The sequence below is a fragment of the Ciona intestinalis genome, chromosome 8 (genome assembly GCF_000224145.3).
Source record: "Ciona intestinalis chromosome 8, KH, whole genome shotgun sequence".
Classification (NCBI taxonomy): Eukaryota; Metazoa; Chordata; class Ascidiacea; order Phlebobranchia; family Cionidae; genus Ciona; species Ciona intestinalis.
The window spans coordinates 11,320-33,713 of record NC_020173.2 but is presented as its reverse complement, the minus strand read 5'-3'; the positions used below and the strand labels follow the sequence as shown (position 1 = coordinate 33,713).

The 22,394-nt window shown below is 34.1% G+C and overlaps 3 protein-coding genes and 1 non-coding gene across 7 annotated transcripts in view; 2 read left to right on the top strand and 2 right to left on the bottom strand.

The window, feature by feature from the left end:
- The window catches only part of LOC100179951 (fizzy-related protein homolog), a 13,617-nt gene extending 6,164 nt beyond the window's left edge, over positions 1–7,453 (bottom strand). Inside the window, exons 1-4 of one of the 2 annotated variants that reach the window (XM_026835642.1) lie at positions 6,648–6,784; positions 2,538–2,675; positions 1,435–1,735; positions 567–697 (exon numbers count right to left, since the gene is read on the bottom strand). In XM_026835642.1, coding sequence (XP_026691443.1) covers positions 567–697; positions 1,435–1,591 — 288 coding nt within the window. In that variant the 5' untranslated portion in view covers positions 1,592–1,735; positions 2,538–2,675; positions 6,648–6,784. Of the gene's footprint in view, positions 1–566; positions 698–1,434; positions 1,736–2,537; positions 2,676–6,647 lie in introns of both variants that reach the window. The other variant, XM_009860900.3, reaches the window with a different exon arrangement.
- Positions 2,755–10,679, top strand: LOC100185469 (protein FAM183A-like). 2 transcript variants are annotated; one of them, XM_018812963.2, is made up of 5 exons: positions 2,755–2,766; positions 9,915–10,058; positions 10,132–10,191; positions 10,243–10,346; positions 10,405–10,679. In XM_018812963.2, the coding sequence occupies exons 2-5, from the start codon at positions 9,929–9,931 to the stop codon at positions 10,516–10,518; spliced, it is 408 nt and encodes a 135-aa protein (XP_018668508.1). In that variant the 5' UTR covers positions 2,755–2,766; positions 9,915–9,928; the 3' UTR covers positions 10,519–10,679. The 2 variants fall into 2 exon arrangements, with proteins under 2 accessions (XP_018668508.1, XP_002127995.2); XM_002127959.4 differs by lacking the exon at positions 2,755–2,766 and adding an exon at positions 9,536–9,665 and having other exon boundaries at positions 10,405–10,628.
- Positions 10,557–22,394, bottom strand: LOC100183007 (probable rRNA-processing protein EBP2). 2 transcript variants are annotated; one of them, XM_009860895.3, is made up of 7 exons: positions 22,290–22,394; positions 21,948–22,053; positions 14,581–14,765; positions 14,215–14,380; positions 14,061–14,157; positions 13,882–14,005; positions 10,557–10,767 (listed from the first exon to the last, which is right to left on the bottom strand). In XM_009860895.3, the coding sequence occupies exons 3-7, from the start codon at positions 14,668–14,670 to the stop codon at positions 10,711–10,713; spliced, it is 534 nt and encodes a 177-aa protein (XP_009859197.2). In that variant the 5' UTR covers positions 14,671–14,765; positions 21,948–22,053; positions 22,290–22,394; the 3' UTR covers positions 10,557–10,710. The 2 variants fall into 2 exon arrangements, with proteins under 2 accessions (XP_009859197.2, XP_026691444.1); XM_026835643.1 differs by lacking the exon at positions 10,557–10,767 and adding an exon at positions 13,000–13,068.
- On the top strand, positions 18,049–18,126 carry mir4189 (microRNA 4189). Its single transcript, NR_034587.1, has one exon. It is a non-coding gene; the product is annotated as a microRNA 4189 (primary transcript).

Here is a 22,394-nt window from a genome sequence, read left to right as displayed (position 1 = left end):
CTGTATTGTGATGTACATCCATTACCGAAAGGTAATACGTTTAGAAATACCAACTTGCGGCAAACCGGCAATACATTAGTTCACAATCATCATTGTGACGAAAACAAAGATCGTAGGATATTGCGCAAGCCTGCACCTGCAAGTTTGACGACCTTTCAATAGGTTACAAGCACTACTGTAACCCAAACGATTAACCTGCTGCATAACGGGTAATACAAAAGGTAAACCATAACCAGTGTTAATATTTGTAACTATGAGTTTGCCTAAACTGGTTAATTAAAACTTTGGTGCCTATGTATGTCAATTAATGATTTTTCATGAGAAATCATTTGGCATGCTGCTATAATTGTACAGTGCAATCAAGCTTATTTTTAAAATGTATGTAATCAAAGCTATTAAGACTGCCTTACAGACAGAGATTGCGTCAAAGTACAACATTATTAAGTAGTATGACAGATGACAACAAAATGTTACGAATTGATACAATTATGTTAACATTTAAAAAAGTAGAAATTAAGTTTAAACAATATATAATATACATAAACATAAATATTTATATTATATACCTTAAATAAATTCTTTTTCTCTGAGCCAGGGCTACTGCAAACTTTTCTTCCTTCTAATTGGTTGTCTTTTAATCGATCTATCTCAGATCCAAGTAACTCGTTTCTTAGCAAGCATTGGTACATTAAGCTGTCTACAACACAAGGTTTAAAGTTATATATAAATATGATATATATATATTATATATGTTCAAATTGTATGTGGCATCAGTATAGGGATGCACATTACAGAATTTCGAATCCGTGAGATTCGAATCCTTTTGTATTCGAATCTAATTACGGGATTCGGTATACTGTTTAATGACGTCATTACACGTCATCTCATATACTATATTAACAATTTTTGAAACTTATTAATTTTGAAAAAAAATATTTTTGTGTTTGTGGGACTTTCGAGAGTAAACGTTTCGTAACGTCTTTTCATAGCCTGCTATACGTTTCATGACGCAAAAACTACTCAATAGTACAATTTTTGATCATTTTACAACTCAAGATCCAACAAGGCTGTTATGAAAGGGTCAATAAACTGACTTTTGTGGGTAAATTTTTTTTTTCCTATAAATATAAAAAGATTCGAAATTCTAGATTCGGAATTCTAGATTCGAATTAAAGTATTCTAGGATATCCTAGAATACCTTATTATTCTGTAATGTGCATCCCTACATCAGTATTTAGATATTTTTATAATTTTAGCAACATAAATTTAGTCAGCAGCCCTAGACCTGTAGACCACTTAACCATAGTCAACGCGCAGGTGCGCTCTGCATACCCCGGATATTTAAGAAATTGGCGTACCTGCTTGTTAATATATGTAGTTTACCAGTTTGGCAGTGAAACTGCTAAACAAAAAGAATATTAAATTTGTGTCTACCTTGTCCATTTTCACTAGCATCTCTTGTTTTACGATTTGGTCCAGCAGATGATTGAGTTTGAGGCTGAGGTGAATTTGGATTGGTTTGAGTTGTATTTTGCTGATTACTATTTGGTTTATTTTGGGGTGATTTGCTGGAACCCTTGTCATATATCATGTTAAAATCAATATGCCATCGCGCTCCTGCACGTGCTGGTATAAAGCGGTCACTACATCGTTCAGGTTTGACAGGTGACAAACCACTTGGTGATGGTGGAAGTGACCGTGAGTGATGTCGGTTACCAAACGAAGATGATGATGGCTGTGGAGAATTAACAAATAGTTTTATATTTCAGCTTTAATTCAAATTTAATGTTGTTTAAATAAACGAAAACACAATTTAAAAGTATATAACAAAATGTGAACCTAAGATAAAAAGCTTATGAATTCCCAGACCAGACTTTTTAAAACTCTCTATTTGGGTAAAGAAAGATTTGAAGACTGATCTGTAATAATAATGCACACGAGGAAAAAATAGTACAAATAAGAAAAGTAAAACAACCAAAAGAAAATCAAGACAAGACAGCTGACTTTCCTCTTTCAGTATATTAGTTTTTTAAGTCGTTAAAAACTGAACTCTCTAGATAGTAAAGAATTGCAAAGTCAACAAATTACGAGTGACCACTGGTCCCGTAATCAATTTATTAAATAAAAGCAAAATATCTGAAACTTTTATTTTTCATAGTCTGTAATTAACACTGCTTTACTAAATAAAAATAACTTTTAAATATTTTTTTTATATGAATAGTACAATTGCAACGTCACGAAAGGCGTCATCTTGCATGATCTTTATAAAGCGGTATTTAACCGCAACTCTGCAAACAGCAGAAACGTGTTTTTCTTCTTCATGAAGGTATTAGCACCCGGTCAAGCTTGGCTAAAAAGTTCGCCTCCTAAACACATTATAAAGGAATAACCTAGCCCATGCTGATAGTGATAGCTGACAGGAATGTCCAGAGCTCGACATTAACGCTTGTCCCAGACAACTAAAAAAGTCCGTGGGACAAGTGAATTTCATAACGAATGTTAAATAGGCCGGCGTATCAACAAATTTGTATGCTTACCCTTCACAGACTTGTCTTGTAAAGAGGTGATATAAAACTCCAGAAACCATTGATGCGAATGCACCGGTTCGTGCACCCGTCTGCCCGAGTGTAAGTGCGTGCGCAAGGTTGCGTGTGTTTTGGCAGGAACGAAATCAGCTGGCAGAAATTAACGTAACTTGCTTTCATTTGTAAGTTTTTAAAACGACCAAGACAAAGTAAATGTCTTTGTAGGTAGCTATTTAATAAGGTTATTAAAATAATCATCCGTATTTTTAAAAACATTAAAACTATTTATTTATATTTTTTTGGTTTTATTTTTACAAAATCCTTTTTTTACAAAATACTTCACGATTTTACATGTCAAAAACTCAAAATGCACTGGCTAAACCATAGAGTTACACTACCCCCCTCCTATTCTCCACCAGAAAACCTGTGTTATTTCGGAACAAAGATATAGCTTGGCAGCCCTTCTTTATAAACATATTTGAAACCATTATATTTTTTATGGCTGCACTACTACTTTCAACTTTTGCAGATAATAAAATCTGGCTAATGCTGATAGGGCAAAAATATACACTATAGAGATGTGCTGAAGTTGTTAAAGCTCGGGTTCGCCGGGCTTCAACAAAAAGCTCGGCACGAGCCTGAGCACTTATGACGTCATCAAGGAGAAAGGCGTTCGAGAATGCGTTCCTGTTCAGCCGAAAAGTGTCGCTAATCAAAGTAATACAGAACACGTGGTTTGCGGTTAAAGAGACGTCTCGATTCGTAATTCCCACTGTTGCAAAATGTAGAGTTCATATAAAAAAAATATTTAATTCAAAATTATTTAAAACTGTTACAGCCAGTGGCGCAACCAGCGCGTTGAAAAGGGGACTGTCATACAGATATTTACGTCCAGTCAACGTTAACTCTGAGGCGATATAAACGCTTTAGATATTGGTCTTGCACACTAATATGTATTCTACTTTATGCGGTAAATTAAAACTAATATTACATTATTAAAAGGACGTATCTAAATTAATATAAACAAATGAAACATTGGTGCAAGTTTCACGCATGTACATCGTGGATAATTAAACGATTATTTTCGACAGAATAACTTTAATAAACCATTACGATCGTTACATCACAAACGAGATTGTTGGAAAGCAATCGTGTTTTATTCGCTTCCATACGATCTGTAGTTTGTGTATAATTTTTGTTGCAGGTAAATCGCGATTATGTGAATTTTAATAAATGCAAATATAATAGCGAGGAGCGACGCTATCAGTAAATTGGAACCAACAGAAATTGTAATATGATATTACAAAGTATCGTCCTGACCGAGCTTGGACAGAAGCCATAAAAACATCGTTTGTTGGCACCGCACGAGAACCAGAGTTTCATTACGTCATTTTTCACGAGAATAAATTCACAACGATTGCTTCGCTTGTTAGGTGTGAAATGTATGCTACCGCATGCGTCTTCGTTTATTTCCTACGCCGGCGCATAGCTTAAACATGTGACGCTCATACACGATGGTTTGATCTCGTGGTTGGTTAGAAGTGGGCACATTCCTCCCGATTGTTATATTATGAAACGTCATAATTAGTAGTTACGTTACAATAGGACAAGTGACGTAACAATTGTATTCAAAGCGAAGGAGTGTAATATTGAATGCAACGCGTGTTTTAGCACTTTCTGGCTGCGTGCGTGTTTGCGGAAAAGGGGGCTGTCATGGCAGCAGTTTATATTATTTCATTATAAAAAAGTTTTCGGGTTTTTGGCTTTTTATTTAAAATCAGATACGGAAACATTGGGTGGGCGCTCGTGTAATTGGACACTGGCTGTAATTCGATACGGTCAAATTCGCTGACGTTGCGATTCGTTACTTGCGAGAGAGCAAATTCACAACGAACGAAAAATAATTAAAGAGAAAGCTACACTGACTAGTCTCGTTATCTTTTAGTAGCTTCACTTTTATCATTTTTAATATTTTTCGCTCTCGCGTGCAACATTATAGCAATAGCATAAGGGCGGAAAACTGGGCCGAGCGCCGAGCGTCAAAAAAGGAGACGTTAGGGCACGAGCTTTTGAGTTCGGGCTCGGCTTGGCACATCCCTAATACACTATTTATTTTTGACGATCGGCGCTAGGCTGCTTGAGTCCGAGAGAGAAGCCAGAAGGCTGCGATAAATTAAACATTTATTTTACAGTTTACACGCAGCCATGAAAAAAGCAGTGCAAAGTTTGTGTAGCTAATTCCCGCCGATAAATGAGTAAGAATGGTCAGGGCCGTCAGGCAACTTTTTGGAAACATTCACAAGCCTATTATTTTAGTATGTGGTACGAGAACGCTGCATGAACCAAAAAGTGGTACGGGAATAGAATTTGGGAACCACTGCATTAAAGCATATTTTAGCTCAGTTCAAACAGCAACGGCTGAAAACATTTACCACTAGAAAGACCTTCCCCACCAACAATCGATGGGTATATTTCTTGAAAGCCTATTTTCTGCTAACGCGAGTTTGGTTTACTCTCTCTATTACTACATTAGAATTTAGATTATTAAACAATATTGCTGCTAAACAGACAAGGATTTTTCGGTGTATCGCATTCTAAACAATGTGGGCTGCAATAATCTGTTTTTAACTGTAAGCGTGTTTTAACAACTGCTGTTTTATCGCTATATCCTGCCTTCTCGTTTAAAATATTTCTAAATCTTTGCTACTGTAATTGAAGAGACAAATAGAAAAAAGTTAGTTTAATCAAGAAAGATCTGTTCTAGAAGTAGCGCTGCTTATTATTTCATTTACAATATTTTCCCCAGCCAGGCAGCATATTCGTTACGAAATAGTAAGAATTCACACGTGGATTCATTGCATCATAATAGTGATTGTTTAACCTGGCAATTGATTACGACATAATAGCAATTCACTTGTTGATTATTTGCGTCATACAAGCGATTGTCCCCTTGATTTTAGCCTGCAGATGCTTGAAAACAGGTTGAATATTTGCATTTTCCCGTCTGCCATTGGCTAATCCTAAGGATTGTCTCGTCTACGATAAATAATTCTTATGCATGTGAACGCAACAAGCATGTGAATAAATCACCTAAAATTTAGCAAATATTATTAAAAAATCGACGTCTATGCTCTCGTGTTTATAGTTCGTTTTCTTATATCCTTAATTAAAACGTCTTGCGTAGAGTACAAATAGCATGAATACTATTACAAACTACGTGTGCGGTTTAACTTTATAACTGATTAGCTGAATCACTGATTAGAGATTATGTCAGCGACCATCGTACGAATGCACACAGTATTTACGAAAGTCGTAATTTTCGCGGAAATACGTGACGTCATAATTTGCGGCCGGCGGAAATTGAAAAAATAATAGAACACTGCTGTTAGGACAGCGTGGACAATTCGAGGCCAGAACGCATCATGGAAATTCCACTGAAGCAAGCCCACGACACGCCCCCACACTCTCTTTAACAAACTGGGTTTAAAAGAGATACCGCTGAGACCCACTGAGGAAAGACCAAACTTACGTAGCTCACTTCGAAACCAACAGGCCGCCAATGAATGAACTAATGACGACTTATAAATATATCAGTTTTCTCGTCAATGTATACAATTAAAAACTTGGGGGGAGATAGATGATATTGTGTTTACAGTCGGCGAACTACGTCACTGTCCATTGTATATATAATATGTTTATGGCGCCCATTGTTACTTGATCATCCATGTGTGGTAAACTACAGAACGAGTCGCTTGTTACGTCACTTGCTTGCCTAGTGCCTTTATTTCGTTGTGTTAACGTTGTAATATTGTATTTCGTTTTGTTTGTATATTTCGCTCATGTTTACCGTTAATCGTCTTTGCAGTCTTAGTATACATTTGTTAGTATGTTAATAAATCCATAACGATATTTTTCCTTATCTTTTCCGTTTCCTTATCATCTAGTTAACACAGGCCTAATGAAGTCAACAGATGTAAGGCATAGGATATTAGAACTGTTCAACAAAAATTAGTCTATAAGCTCATCTCGTGCTGAATACAACAAGGTAAAACTTTAGGTTTAGAAGCAAAGAGACAACATATTTAGCACAATTCATATTGAAAAATATTTAATAAATCTTACAGATAGGATTGGAGACATTGGTGTTCCATTTTGCTGCTTTAGTAATCTTCGTTCAAAGTCTTGATCCATTACAAAAATTTAGTGCATGTATAATAATATTATATCTGTATTTTTCAAACAACTACAGTTGAAATAGTTCTGCAAAAAATATGTTTATTTTCAGTTTGGTAACACTAACAATAGTTTATACCAAAGTTAATAAAACCAAGTTAGGTAACTGATTGTAAAACAATGAGTCTTGCAATATTATTATCTTATCACAATAATAAAACTTACATAAATATTTAAATTTTATTGAAAAGACCATTCATTAAAGAATAAAACACAGAAAATATAATGTAAACCAACCACAAACCTAAAACGAAATGTTTAAAAAATAAAAATACAAACAAAAATGCCCAACAATAACATATACTTGTGCAGCTATTTGCAGTTTTGCTTGCAAACTGCTGTTATTTTAAAAGTATCTGCGTAAAGTATTTGTAATATTGAAGTAACACTGAAGAAACCAACACCCAGCTACTATCTTTGGGTTTCCACTTTTCTCTCCTTGAACTATTAAGTCACCTTTTTTTACGTTCCGAATCTTTAAGAAATATAAAAATGCAAACACCTCTCTGCTAGTACTTGAGCAGTTTGAAGTTTTATTTCCCATCAAATTGTATTATGATTGTAGTTTTTAATAGTTCTTTAGATTCCTAGGTATGAGTATAATTATACTATTCAGTAAACTAAGCTGATTGCTCCTAGTATTATTTGCCAGCGTAAAGTAACCTGTAAATCAAACTGTACGCTGAAAACCAGCTTAAATACTAATTTACTGCACATAAAGTGATTTTATATTATAAAACACCATTTATAGTAGAACTTATATTTTAAAAGCTCTGCTATACATGTTTTCTGGCTGTAAATCGCTTACAAGCACTAAATAAACACACACCAACAATGCATTTGTATCGGGGGGCATATGTAAAATCATAATTATGCAACGGGCTATCAGGCAAGGTTTTCCTCACTATATTTGAAACGTGACTAGTATTGGCAAAAATGCGGTTATAACGAATACTGTTAGGTCAAGAAGTTCGACACATAATTATGCTGGTAATAAACAATAATTCTAGAATAGATTAAACTCTGTACTTGTGAAGTATAAGACAAAATTTCACATTTTTTTTGTTAAATCTTGTCGTGGTAAATAACCCCTATACCAGAGTAACAAGGGTGGAAGGTTGACTGATGCTGTGACACTGACAGTCATAACTATTCTTATGACGCAGATGGCCCGCTTGCTAGTTTGGGAACCGCTGGTTTATACCAAAGTAAGTAGCGACCAAGTTAGGAAATGCATTGTAAAACAAGGAGTCTTGTTTTCCATTCTTTTGCGTCTGTTATGTCATAGTCGCAATCATTTTTAACATCAAGGCATGGCATTTTACCATTGCTTATTGCGGGCTTTTGACTAAATATTGCGACTTTTCATAAACCTAGCACTTGTAGACATAAAAATGCTTTTTATTAACATAAAATAATCAACTTTCTTTTATTAAACAGTTGACCGATTAAATCAGAAAATATGAAGTACTGTACAGTGACAAAAACACAAAAGAACATGTTTAAAATATAGAAAACACATACCAGTTTTGCTTGCAAATTTCTGTAATTTTACGTTTCGGCTAAACTAACTTGTTAAATCACACTGTCTGCTAAAAACTAGTCAAAATACTAATTTACTCCACATAAATTGCCAGATTTTATATGATAAAATGAGATTTACATTAGAACTTATATTTCTAATATTAAAACAACTGCAACACTTGCTTTCTAGCTCTGTATTGCTTACAGCCTTACACAGGCACAAAATAAACACACGCCATCACACCGACCATCCATTTGCATGGATTTTATTGTTCATTGTCTTATAAACCTTGAGCATCAAGCATAGTATTACATAAACTAGTTTAACTTGGAAATAAATAAACATAAATTGCTCATTGTTTATCCCCTAAGTGTAGCGATTACACTTTTTTTCCAATAAAAAGTAAAATATGCTTTTAATTATAAGCTTGTTTTAATAACTGTTGTTGTGTCACTATCTTTTCATTTAGCTAAGAATAAACAAAATATTTATATATATCAAAGAAACAAATAAAGGTTAATATTATTATATAATCACAACACGAAAACTTGTAAGTTGTAACACTTGAATGAGTTGCGATGGTACGCCAATAGATTTTATACAATATGATTCACCCTTAACTAGTTTAATTGATGTTTAGCTCACCCCTCACCATATATACACAAAGTTTAATCTAACAGTTCTGATTACGCCTAGAATTTCAAACCTGTAACGGTATGTCGGTACTTAACAAAATATCTCAAAAGTTAATAATAATAGGCTGTTCATTTCAATAACACACTTTTTTCTATCTGCCACCGCTACTATTGAATTTATTCCCTCAATTTTGAACCAATTTCGGGCACCGTGTAACATTTAAACATAAATAGTTTCGTTTCCAACTTGCTAAAGAATTATAAAAAAATAGTCTTGAACTTAATCTTGTACAAGTCATCTTTTGTAAAAAGGTTACTACTATTGGAAGTAAGACCTTTCCTGAAATGAACTCATTTAAGAATCACCGGTGAAAACAGCTGACCTTATTTAATTGTTTATCAATGTAGTATGGTGGTGTGAAAAGGGAAAAAACGCAGTCACTAGGACGATAAACTTTCCTGGAAATTTAGAATAAACCGTTAAAAATCGTTTGCAGTAACTGGCGACATTAAAAAAAATATCAAAAGTATTAGTATTTATATCCCATATTAATAATCCATCATCGATCTAAACCCTTACTACACTTCATTGAAGAACCCACTCGACCGTTAAATCGTTTTTTTTTGTTTAATTATGACGTCAAACAAAGAGAAAATACCAAGACATGCGAGAATTTGATTGGTTCAATTGCGAATCTTTCATAGCAACCGACCGAAGCACAAAACAAGGTGGAAATGCAAGTTTGGGTAAATTGCGTTGCTGTTTAAGGTTTACAGTTTCTTTTCCCACCATAAAAAAAAGAAAAACACGTCACTTTGTTGGTCAGGCCTATAATTTATGTTGCGGCTATCGTATAATGGGCAATAGCCCGACTTCAGTAATTTATGGCCCCGTAAATACTGTTGTAGCGGTTTGATAAATGTGAATTATACATGACCTCATGTCCACATTGTTACTTAATCGTGCGATTTTGTTTTGTTTGCATTTACTATTAGGTATATTAATAACAATGGCGAAGCAACGAGAAAAGGATCCTGTTAATATTGTTCATCAAAATGCAATACTCTGCGAGACCATTAAAAAGGAAGTTAGAAATCAAAAGCTGTACACGAATTACAGCGTTAATCCTTTTAAAAAAAGTAAGGCAGTGATCTGTATTAACATGTAAAAGCTACACATTGTTAAACGCTACCTTTGTACCTCAACTTACAGTGTATACACTGACTGGAAAGCCAAATTCATATCATGACTCTGCAGATGGAGAGGAAGATGGTGAGTCAACCAATATATGTCAAAATATGTTATTACCGTAACTGTTTTTAGAAAACTTTTTAAAGATAATTCATCGAGCTTCTCAAGAACCTGTAAATAAATATCTCCATCCTCAAACTGAAGCACAGGAATATGGATGGATGCATAAACCATTGGTGAGTTAATAAATTGCATGAAATAGACTAGAGTGTATCTGATTAAATTTTTCTGTAGGTGCGTCATAACAGAGAAGACAAACGACTAAATTTCCCTCGTCAAAACTCTGAAATTACAAAATACATGGATGCTGCATGGAGACTAAAAGAACAAACTGAAAACTTGCAGTGAACCTAATGTATTAAATATGTATTATTTTTCCACCAGAATATTTTTTCTGATCAATTTTTTAATGGACCAATGATGATGCGCAATTTGCATTACAAAGAAAAGTAACTGTTTGTTTGTTTCATAACATCAAGATAGGTACAATAACACAGGACTGTGGTAAATTGAATAAACGAATACATAAAAATTAGTTGTCTATCTCTTTGATTTCAGTTTTGTTCTTCTGGTCTTTCCGGGCCGCACATTCTTTTTCTATTTAAAAAAAAATTATTTTAGTTAAAAAGAATCCTTATCTCATAAAACAGTAACATATTACAAATTTATATATTTTGCCAACAACAATACTTAAAACATGTCATACATTTTACCACAATGATCACAAGCTCTCCTCTTAACAGGAGCAGACACTGGGTTAGAGACTAAACATATTTTGGAAAAGATGAATGTATGAATGTGAATGAATGTAACTTTCTTTATCCTCGCTTGGCCAGAAAACGACAGTCGTTATCACACGGGTTTAACATCTCGTGCCAGCTTACGAGTTACCATGTATGTTACTTTGTGGGTGATTATCTTTTTGGATTTTTTCATTTTTTTATGTATGGCTGATAATTTAAACAACCCATTAGTGACCACTGGGTTGGAGCAATTGTCGTTTGTTAATCATTGGTTAACCCAGTGGTGACTAATTGTTTCTGCAAATTGTCAACCATACAAAAAATATTTACAAAGTTGCATACGTGGCAGAACAAGGTTTTTAAAGGGGAACTCTGCGTTTTAAATTAAAACTTTAATGTACAACATTGACCCAACACACCGTGAGAAATAAATGACATTTCTTCATGTTAACATTGACCGGCTACAATTGATTGCCATAAACAACTTTGAATTTTAAACTTTGTGTAAAGATATTATTTACAATGGATGATAGGAGAATATCATTTCAGCTCATTTAAAGTGTAGTATAATGGGGGAAGATGGGACACTTAAGCATATATTGCCAAATATTTTCAAAATCAAAATAGATTGTGGTTTTTGGGTAATACTACGAATTAGTACTACCATTCCTTTATTAATTAACAATAATTAAAAAAAATATATAATAAAACGCACAGGGAGTTATTTAACGATTCGCACAACAGGTGAAATTTTACAACTTCGAAAACACACAGGATAAGATGGGACAGTTTAAAATCAGTGTTAATTTTGATTAATAAGTGTATTTATTATTATTGAGGAATGCACATAAATAACACGAAATAATACTGTACACTTTAAAAATTAAGTTAAAACATTCTTTTCCTTGCCCTACTGCTATAGTTTTTAACATGTTACCTACATTATTTTATTGTAGAACAATTGGTATTGTTTGAACGACGATAGGTATTGTTCGAACATCAATTGATAAATATTGTATCCTACATACATATGTATATAAACTTCTAATAACAGAAAATTGATAATAACTATTGATATTGCATTTTTGCTACAAATTGGCTATTGCTACTCTGTTTTTGGCACAAGCCACTTATAAAAAATTCTCTCCAAGTGCAAATGACTGAACTTCGAATATATTTTCAAAATATTATCTTTTTATGATTCAGTATCTTATAGTTGAATATCCCCTGAGGTATAAATTACTAAATTAAAAGCAAACCTTTTAAAGTTTGGCAATGAAAACATACAAAACTATAATGTGGGGGAAGATGGGACATTAAATTGAAATATATTTACATTGGCAGTATTCTGCAACTTGTAGTCAACCGACCGAATTTAACCGGCTGTGCTAGTTTCTTTGGCATGTAAACTTTATATATATAACTTTAAACCTATAATTTTTTGTTCTTTTTTATCTTAAATTAAAATCATATTGACCCCTGCCTATTTTCTTTATGCATATATCTCAGTTTTTTTACAAAACTAAAACTAGTTTTATGAGAAAAAATCAAACTGTACGAAATATTCAAGGTTGTTTTATGAAGCTGTAAAACTAGTTTAATCGTCCACACTTGCAAACTACAAAGTTTCATCTGCTTTAGTATTTATTTTGCGACATTCAAAATTAGCACTGGCCGAAACCGAATATTCGGCCATTTGTGCCGAAAAAATTCGGCCGAAATCAACCGAATTATGTATGACGTTATCAGAACCTGCGGCGACAGGCGGCCGGTAAAAACGACATAAGTAATACGGGAAAACACTTGATCATAGGCACCGTGTCACAAGTATCAACATATTCAATATAAGTCTTAAAAATTACTTTTGTGACAAAAAACATTGTGTATGAACGTCCCATTTTTACACTCTGCACTTGCTTTGGAAACAAAAAAGACACATGCGGTACCATACATTCCACTCGTAACAAGTAAAGCAATCGTTGTGAATTTATTCTCGTGGGATGTAATGAAACAATGTTTTTGGCTTCTATCCAAGCTCGACCGGGACGATACTTTGTAATATCATATTACAATTTCTGTTGATTCCAATTTACTGATAGCATCACCCCTCGCTCTTATATTTGCACCAATTAAAATTCACATAATCCCGATCTACCTGCATTTAAACTACTCGTGGTTGCTCGCTTAAAACTATTTAGAGTGTAAAAAAATAATACGAAAACTCTACAAATTACATTTTGTATTTTTACAATTACATTTTGTATTCTGCTTAGTGCTAAAAATGTGCAGGAAATCGTGCGCAGACGCGTGCACTATTTAAAGAGAAAAAGCATGTGTTTCTTTATCAACGATCGGGCGCAGATGCGTGCACTATTTAAAGAGAAAGGGCGAGTGTTTTATCGACGATCGGGAGCATATTTGGTCGCAAATATGACGAAGTTTATCAAAATGCGTGTGTGCTATAGCCCATAGAACCGTATCCGAAATGATTAGCATTGCTTAAAAGCATGACGGCCGAATTTAAACCGAAACTTTGGTACATCACTAGCACCTTACCATTTGGCAGTTTTTTACTTATTTAAAATCTACTGTTTCTGTTTTACATACATTTTTTTTAATATTTTAAAACAGTAATCAGCTTTGACGGGCGTTTTATAAAGTCGTGATAATACTGTCGAATAATTCTGTAACATTATTTTCGTGATTATCATTAAATGGGGTCTGTAAAAATCCTACTATTCTAGTAGATTAATGTTTACAAAGACAGTAAATTTAAGATAAATTCAAACAAATAAATAAAGGAGTTGAATACGAACAAGTAAATAAAAACAATGAAAGTAAGTCAAGCGAGTGCCGTACAATTAACTTGTTCTATATAAAAAACGAGAGAGAAGTATGCTAATGAACAGTGACGTGTCAAATATAAATACATTATCATCTATACAATAACAAATTTAGTTTAACTTACCTTGGCACCATGTACATTTTTTTTAAACCCTGATACATTGTTTGAACTCTCATTAGTATTTCGTTTTTGTCCCTTTTTCTTTCCACCAAAACCATATTTTTGATCACGATAGTTTCTCTTTACACTGTTGAACGCAACATTGTCACACAAGCTAATCACACACAACTTTAACTACATACTTCTGTTTTTGTAATTTCTGAAATTGTGAAACTTTTTTCCCATGTGGTCCGTTTTCTTTAGAAGTTTCATCAAGAAAATCAGGATTTGTTGTTTTTCCTTCATTAAAAATGTTAAAAATTAGACAAATGCAAAATATTCATAAAAGCAATCTACCTTTTCTGTATTTTTTAATTGAGTTAAGCGTTTCTTTTTTCTTCATTTGCCTTTCAAGGGTAACTGCCCTCTGTACTTGTTTACCATATTTGCGTAGCTTAAAGTTGTTGCGATTTCTTTCTGTCATCTCCTGTCGATTCTTTAATGCCAACAACTTATCGCCAACCTAAACACAGGTAATCACATCTAGTGACTCTGCGGGTGGTTTCTCGAAATAAAAAAGATTAACCCAATTCCACTGCTCAAGCCAACAAACTATGTGATTTCTCGAAATAAAATAAATGTGAAAACAAACCCTGTTGCTCTAACATGAAAAGATATATAACTTAACATATATTCATCCAGACTAAAACCATCTTTTTTTACTTTTTTCATGTGGTCATCTTTTTTTGCCATCTCAGCAAAATAATCATTCGGTCGATTTGTCTCAACACCAGCATCACTAAGTTTCCTCATTGCTATAATTACAGAGGACTGTGCTTGTTCATAGAAACATACTTCTCGTCGAAAATCATTGTGTACATCCGTTTTATCGTCTGCCCCATCTTTCTCTTTAATTAAAACAGTTGGTTATTTTAACAACATTTGTTCACCTATACAGGCATCAAACAAACTTATAGTAAGTTAAACCATTCAAAATAATATATAGTCAAGTCTCAAGTGGGGTAATAAAAACCATGTGGTACTTGGGGTAAGAAAGGACAACCCTCCTAAGCCAGCTTAAAAACATTTTATCGCGAAGAACAGCTTTTGTGGGTAAAAAGAATATTCAGACATATTTTTTTATCCTAACTTTTATTCTAAGTAGTAACTATGTTTTTGGTGAAACACAATTAATAAATCAAACAAAAGAAATGACAAAAAACTTTCTATTGGGTTTGCCAAGCTTTTTTTGTGAGAAGGCCTTTTGTGATAAACTTACTAGAGTGCAGTTATTTGCTAGATATTTAATTACTTTGCTGCTGGTATATTTTAATTTTAAATTTTACGAATATTTCATACCTTTTATTTTTGTTTTTTTTTACCCGGAAATTGCCTTATGGGAAAGGGTACATTTCTGTTTTTTGGATCTACACTAACCAATATTAACTTAGTGATAAACTTCAAAGTTATGTATGTATATTATTTTTTTTTGTATTAATAGATATGCTCAAATGAGATCTAAAGGTACCATCAAAGTTTGAAAATATGGAACGGCTTTTGATAAAAAAATGAGTTTTAAAAATGCAAATTTAACTGGAGAAATGTTGAATTTTATTTCTGATTTGGTATAATAAACGCTTCTACTTTATTAATATATAAAATATATTGTAAAACATAGACGTTGTTATGTTTTAATTTTTGATTGAACATAGCTACATAATTATGTTGACTTTGCACTTTTTTCTTATTATTTAAGTTTTAACACATTTTTATATTAAAATGTTCAATATGTCTCGCTGGTTCCTGCTGTACTAAAGTCAGTTGTTCGAGTTGAACATTAGGTTTAAAAAATTGAGCCAGCATAAGCATAATCTGCTATGTAACTAGGTTCACTCGAAAAATTAAAACATAGTAAAATTTACATTTCTACTTTTTTTATATATTTACAAAAATGAAGCAGTTATTATGATTGTGGGAAAACCCATGCATTGTCGAAGCAGCCAAATGTTTTTTTTCGCGATTTAATTAAAAGCGTTTTTTTTCGCGATTTAATTAAAAGCTGTATTATTTTAGAAAACTTTGATGGTACCTTTAAGTGACATTTGGGCATCTAAATCCATATATAAATAACAGTTAATATTTAATCTAGTGTTACAAATTATTAACAACAAAGTACTTCAAGGCTTTGAAAAACTTTGAAACTAGCACTCTTGGAATTAAAATCACACAAACGTTTAAGTCAAAATCATAAGATATTCTTTCCCAGATAAATTATAAACACAATTAATAACTTGCTAGAAGTTACAATCATCTATTTTAATATAAAAAAATCAACAATTCCTGCCTAAACTTAACCATGAGATAGCCAACGATTGCTTCTCCGCTTTTGCGTTATGCGGAAAAGTTTAAATAGTTCAACCCTGTCGCAAGATGCACGTTTTGTCGCGAAACGCTATATGTGCGCAAACCGCTTAATAAATGTCATTTGTAGGTAAGCTTATGTTTAAAAGCAAGTAGTAACATAAAAGGAACTATAAGAGGAAAGAGAAGCATTGGATAAAAGCCATTAAAAATTCTTTAGAGATATTTACTTTTGTGAAAAAAGTAAGGAAAAGTTAAGGTTTCTTAGAAAATATAGACTGCATTATGCATAAGTTGTATGACTAACTTTTTTTTCTTTTAATTAAGTTAAGTTTTTTTTTGAAAAAATTGTTTTTTATTAACCTGCAAATTTTTTTTTACCCCAAAGTGAGGGAAAAAACAGCACAAATTTTTAAATAAAACTTTGATTAAATAAATAAATTGTACAATCTTTTCCAGACATCAAGGTATGATAAATAATGTTAAACAATTTTTTTTGTTTATTACTTGAAGAGAAAATCGTAATAAAAAACAAAGGGGTACTTTGGGTAAAGAAGGACAATCCCCTAAAAATCCTTTTATCACGAACAGCATTTGTAGGTAAAACCACTAGAGCAACTCAAGTAGGACGCACGTCGCTTCGCACGAATTATTTAGATATTGGAGCTTTTTTACCAATTATCGGTAGAACATAAACACCAGCCAATAATAGCGGTGAACCAATATATTGGTCGATCTCTAATTTATATGGTGTAGGGTATGCAAACCTACCTTGGGAATTTTGCAGGGGTTCATTTTCTGATTATAAAAGTCAAACTCAAACCAGGATAAAATTAAACTATAGAAATAGGTTTTTTTTTTCGAAGACGCGCACATGTCATGAATTGAGAGTTACGATTAGCCTCTAGGACATCCTAGAATACTTTATTTTGAATCTAGAATTCCGAACCTGTTTTTATTTATTGGGAAAATAATTGTACCCACATAAATCAAGGTATTGGCCCTTCAATGGTAGTTTTGTTGGATCATGAGCTATAAAATGATGAATTAATTTTTGCTTCATAATGGTCGGTTGCCGAATTTTTCGCCCTTGGCGTTTTCGCACCATAGACCATACTTTATGCATTAACATTGGAGATCCCATCTTTTTCTGCGGGAACAGAGAGCTCTAATGACCATGGTGCGAAAACGCCTAATTCGTAATTACCTACGAAACAAAAATGGCTCACCCAGTATAGCAACCTTTAAAACGACGTTGTGAAATGTTTTTTCTCGAAAGCCCTACAAACGCAAAAGTTTTTTTTTTTTAATTTTCATTCCTAGATACGATAACATTTTTTATAATTAAGAGACATTTTAGCTATTAGCTACTGTTGCATCTCTTATTCTTGGAAAATGTACGATGTTATACAGACGTTAGATGATTGTATTTAGAGCTACCGATCAAGCAAATATATCTGTGATTTGAAACCTTTTTATGCATGAGTACATGCTGGTACAAAAACATTTTATTACGGGATTGCCACGTTCTAAATGAATACGTACTCGCATTTTAGAGTGTCATGTAGAAGTTCATTTTAGAGGTCGACTGATATATCGGCCGATATTTACGTTTTACTAATAATCTTTGTCGGTAAAAAATCGACGTGTCCTACTTGACTTTTACGTGTGTGGTAGTTTAATGTGCACGTGCGTCTTGCGTTCATCGGAGTTTAACATTCACGTGCATGCTAGTTTGACCTTTACATGCGCCTTGGTTTAACGTCCAAGTGCGTCATATTTTAGGCTAAGTCATAGTTTAGCTTTAATGTGCGTCGTAGTTAAACCATTACGTGCGTGGTAGTTTAACCTTTACCTTACGTTGTAGTTTGACCTTTGCGTGTGTCGTAGTGTAAGCTCCACGTGCATTGTAGTTTAGCGTTCATGTGCGTCCTAGTTTCAACATGCATGTTTTCTATAAACATGTGGACCAACCTATTTTTCTATAACTTGCAATATCTTGAATACAGGCATTCCTTGATCAAAACTGATCATTTCATATGTTTAGCTATAGTGACAAATATAGGTATCGGTGGAAAAAATTGATATTGGTCAGTCTCTAGTTCATTTCCAATTAAACCGAACGTCTCCTTTTTTGACGCTTGGCACTCGGCTGAAAACTGGGTCGAGCGAGCTTTATGCTACTGCTATGTTACAGGCCAGAGCGAAAAATATTAAAACTAAAGCTACTAAAATAGACCGAGAGTAGTCAGCGTAGTTTTCTCTTTTATTATTTTTCATTCGTTGCAAATTAGCTCTCACGAAAGTAAGGAACTTGCTCATATCGAATTATGATATTGCTATAATGTTGCATGCGAGAGCGAAAAAGATTAACAACGAAAAAAATAGTTAAGCTACTAAAAGATACTGAGACTAGTAAGCGTAGCTTTCTCTTTAATTATTATATTTTCATAAACCCCAGAATTGAAACCCCGGGTTCGGCGCCCAACCAACAATCCTCCTTTACTCCTTTCAGTTTTCTGCCCGAACTATTTTCATTATGCTGGCGCAAACTACTCGGTCGTGGTCGACAGGTACTCAAATTGGCCTTTCGTCACACATGCAAAGGATGGTTCCAGTGGCTTAATCACCTGTCTCTGTAAAATATCTCTGTAAAACACACACGGAATATGTGATAAACTGACATGAGATAGAGGACCAGAATTTAGTGCATCCGATGCAACGAAATTTCTTAAAGACTGAGATGTACATCATCGTACCTCATCCGCCGCCTTACCGTACAGTAACTTCAGGGCAGAAATAAGCGTGAAGACTGTCAAGCGTATGATCGTCGATAACCACGGCCCTAAAGGCAATGTCGACACAGACGCGTTATGCTGCAATACCGCAACACCCCAGACAGAGACACCAGCTTCTTCTCAGCGATGTGTATCTTTGCACGACCAATAAGAGATTTTATTCCTATCTATCCACATGGCCAAACCTTATAACTGAGAGAGAAGCAGCCCTGCGAAACCACATGAAAGCCCACGAGCGATGGTCGGAACATTCCAAGCAGCTGACACCCTTAGTTGTAGGGGATACAGTCCGGATGCAAAATCATATCAAACGATTCCCAAAAAATGGGACAAGAAGTACAACAGTTCGACCAGTATGTAGTACCAATGAACATCTCCGATTCGGGCAACTGTCCACAACCGGAAATTTCTTCGCAGGTATCAGCCATACACTGATAGATCTGATAGATCACCAACCGACCCCACACAACAAAACCTCCACTTCCAAAGCACCTAAACCTTAGACACAAACACTGCTGGCATTATCGCAATTAAGCCCACACCGGTCGAAGATTGCAAAAGTCACCCCACAACTATGCAGCACGTCACCCCAAATAACGACGACGTTACGGAGGTCTGAACCGATTAAAAACATGACGACGATATAAGACATCATCAGTCTTTTGAATCACCTATCCAATAGACTTTGGGGGAAAAAGACGTATATCAGCTTTGTACATGTATACATTATCGCCAGTAAATGTCACGTGTGGTGATGCAACCACAAATCCATCAGTTGTGCATTTAATGCATGTAGTGTACTGTTATTTAGTTTATTGTGCCTTTCCTTAACTAATTCATTCCTCAGAGTTGCTCCAATCATTCATTAAGTACATTGTAAATAAACTGAGCTTTAAAATAGGTTGTACCCTGTCGTCTATTCAGTCTGATGAATGTCATTTGTAGACCTTGTGACTAAGCCTATATTTGAAAGTAGGGATTTGCTGAAGTTGTAAATGCTCGGGTTCGCCGAACGCCGATTGGAAGCTCGGCACGAGCACCTATGACGTCATTAAGGAGAAAGGTGTACGAGAATGCGTTTCTATTCAGTCGAAAAGCATCGCTAATCAAAATACTACAGAACACGTGGTTTGCGGTGAAAGAAACATCTCCTTTCGTAACTTTCAATAACAAATTTTCAATTATAAAGTATTTATAACTGTTGCACCCAGTGGCGCAACCAGCACATGCAAAAGGGGACTGTCATACAGATATTTACGTCCAGTCAACGTTATGTCTGACACGATACAAACGCTTTAGATATTGGTCTTGCACACTAATATATCTGTTCTACTTTATGCGGTAAATTAAGACTAATATTACATTGTTTATACTAAATCCAAAACATCTTTTTAATAAATGAAACATTGGTGTAAGTTTTACGCCATCCTGGATAATGTAACGATTATTTACGACGGCGACGCTATAAGTAAATTGGAACCAACAGAAATTGTAATATGATATTACAAAGTATCGTCTTGGTCGAGCTTGGACAGAAGCCAAAAAACATTGTTTGTTGGCACCGCACGAGAACCAGAGTTTCATTACGTCATCTTTCACAAGAATAAATTCACAACGATTGCTTAGCTTGTTAGGTGTGAAATGTATGCTACCGCATGCGTCTTCGTTTATTTCCTACGCCGGCGCAGAGCTTAAACATGTGAAGCTCATACACGATGTTTTGATCTCATGGTTGGTTAGAAGTGGGCACATTCCTCCCGATTGTTACATTATGAAACGTCATAACTTACAGTTATGTTGTTATAGAACAAGTGACGTAACAATTAAATGAAACATGTTCCAATTCCTAGCGAAAGAAAGTAATATTGGATGCAACGCGTGTTTTAGCACTTTCTGTCTGCGTGCGTGTTTGCGGAAATGGGGTCTGTCATTACAACAAAACAGCCCCCATGGTTGCAGCAGTTTATTTATTTCATTATAAAAAAGTTCAGAAGTTATTGGCTTTTATTTAAAATCAGATACGGGAACATTGCGGGCTCGTGTAATTTGACACCAGCTGTAATTCGATATGGGCAAATTCGCTGACATTGCGATTCGTTACTTGCGAGAGAGCATATTCACAACGAACGTAGAATAATTAAAGAAAAAGCTATGCTGACTATTCTCTTATCTCTTAGTAGCTTCACTTTTTTTCATTTTTAATATTTTTTGCTCTCGCATGCAACATTATAGCAATGGCATAAGGCTCAGCGCTCGGCCCAGATTTCAGCCGAGCGACGAACGTCAAAGAAAGGAGATGCTCGGGCACGAGCTTTTGAGTTCGGGCTCGGCACATTCCTATTTGAAGGGAAGTAGTTAAGTAAAAATAAGGAATTATAAGATAAAAAAGAAACATTAATTTGGAACAAGGCTGTTAAATATGTGTTGAAGATATTTTGTTTTTGAATTTTTGTGTAAAAACTAAGGATAAGGTTCTAAGTTTCTGGAAAATATGGACTGCATAATGCATAAGTTGAATGAATACTATTTGTATTATAGGCATGTACTTTGTTAATTTGTTTTTCTTTTATTCAAGTTAAGTTGCATTTTGTTGAAAACATTGTTTTTATTGTCCCACAAATGTTTGTTTGTCCCAAAGTCAGGAAAATAAATGAACAGTACAGAATTTCGAATCAAACTAAAAAACATGCCATCTTAAAATCTTTTCTAGACATCAATGTAATGATAAATATTGTTTCTCCAGATTAAAAAAATATTTAGGTTTAGACTAGAAAGTTTTTTTAACATAAAAGCCTTAATTGATTTAAGCAGAGTTTCTTTTATCTGTGAAATAATTAGAAAACCATGCAAGCAAACTTTTTAACATACATTAGTAACATTACACACACATGGGATTTATTTATGTGTATTGTTTTAATACACATTACACACCATTTTCCACCTTTACTTGTACATTGCATCCAACTGAAACATCCAAGCGCTCAACCCAGTCCAGATCCAAAGGCGCTATGTCATCTAATTTTTGAAGTAAACCAGCCTGAAAAGCATATATATATTATAGTTGACAAGAGCATTAACTTTTAAAACATGAATACATACATGAAGACTGCTGAAAGCATGATTGCTATATTAATATGCAATATTAAACTTCATGAGCCAATATTTAAAAAATGTTTATAAACAATCTTGTTACAATATCTTCAATTAAGCTGCAGTCTGCAACAGTATATATTTCAAAATATTAATGTGACAAAAATTAGTAACATTGCCTGCCTCATTGTTTATAACTGGTGGTGGTGCAGTGATAGGTCGAACTAATCCGGATTTCAGCAAACCAGATGCAAAAGCAACTTGTAACTAAAATAAACAACTTTGTTT

Bases quoted from the DNA above. Each gene is read 5' to 3' on its own strand.
- LOC100185469 (XM_002127959.4), top strand. From the start codon at position 9,584: ATGCGAGAATTTGATTGGTTCAATTGCGAATCTTTCATAGCAACCGAC. The intron at 10,192-10,242 runs GTGAGTCAACCA...AACTGTTTTTAG, and splicing joins TGCAGATGGAGAGGAAGATG to AAAACTTTTTAAAGATAATT. The intron at 10,347-10,404 runs GTGAGTTAATAA...ATTTTTCTGTAG, and splicing joins GATGGATGCATAAACCATTG to GTGCGTCATAACAGAGAAGA.
- LOC100183007 (XM_009860895.3), bottom strand. From the start codon at position 14,670: ATGAGGAAACTTAGTGATGCTGGTGTTGAGACAAATCGACCGAATGAT. The intron at 14,381-14,580 runs GTAAAAAAAGAT...ACCTGTGTTTAG, and splicing joins AAGATGACCACATGAAAAAA to GTTGGCGATAAGTTGTTGGC. The intron at 14,158-14,214 runs GTAGATTGCTTT...TTTTTAATGAAG, and splicing joins AATTAAAAAATACAGAAAAG to GAAAAACAACAAATCCTGAT.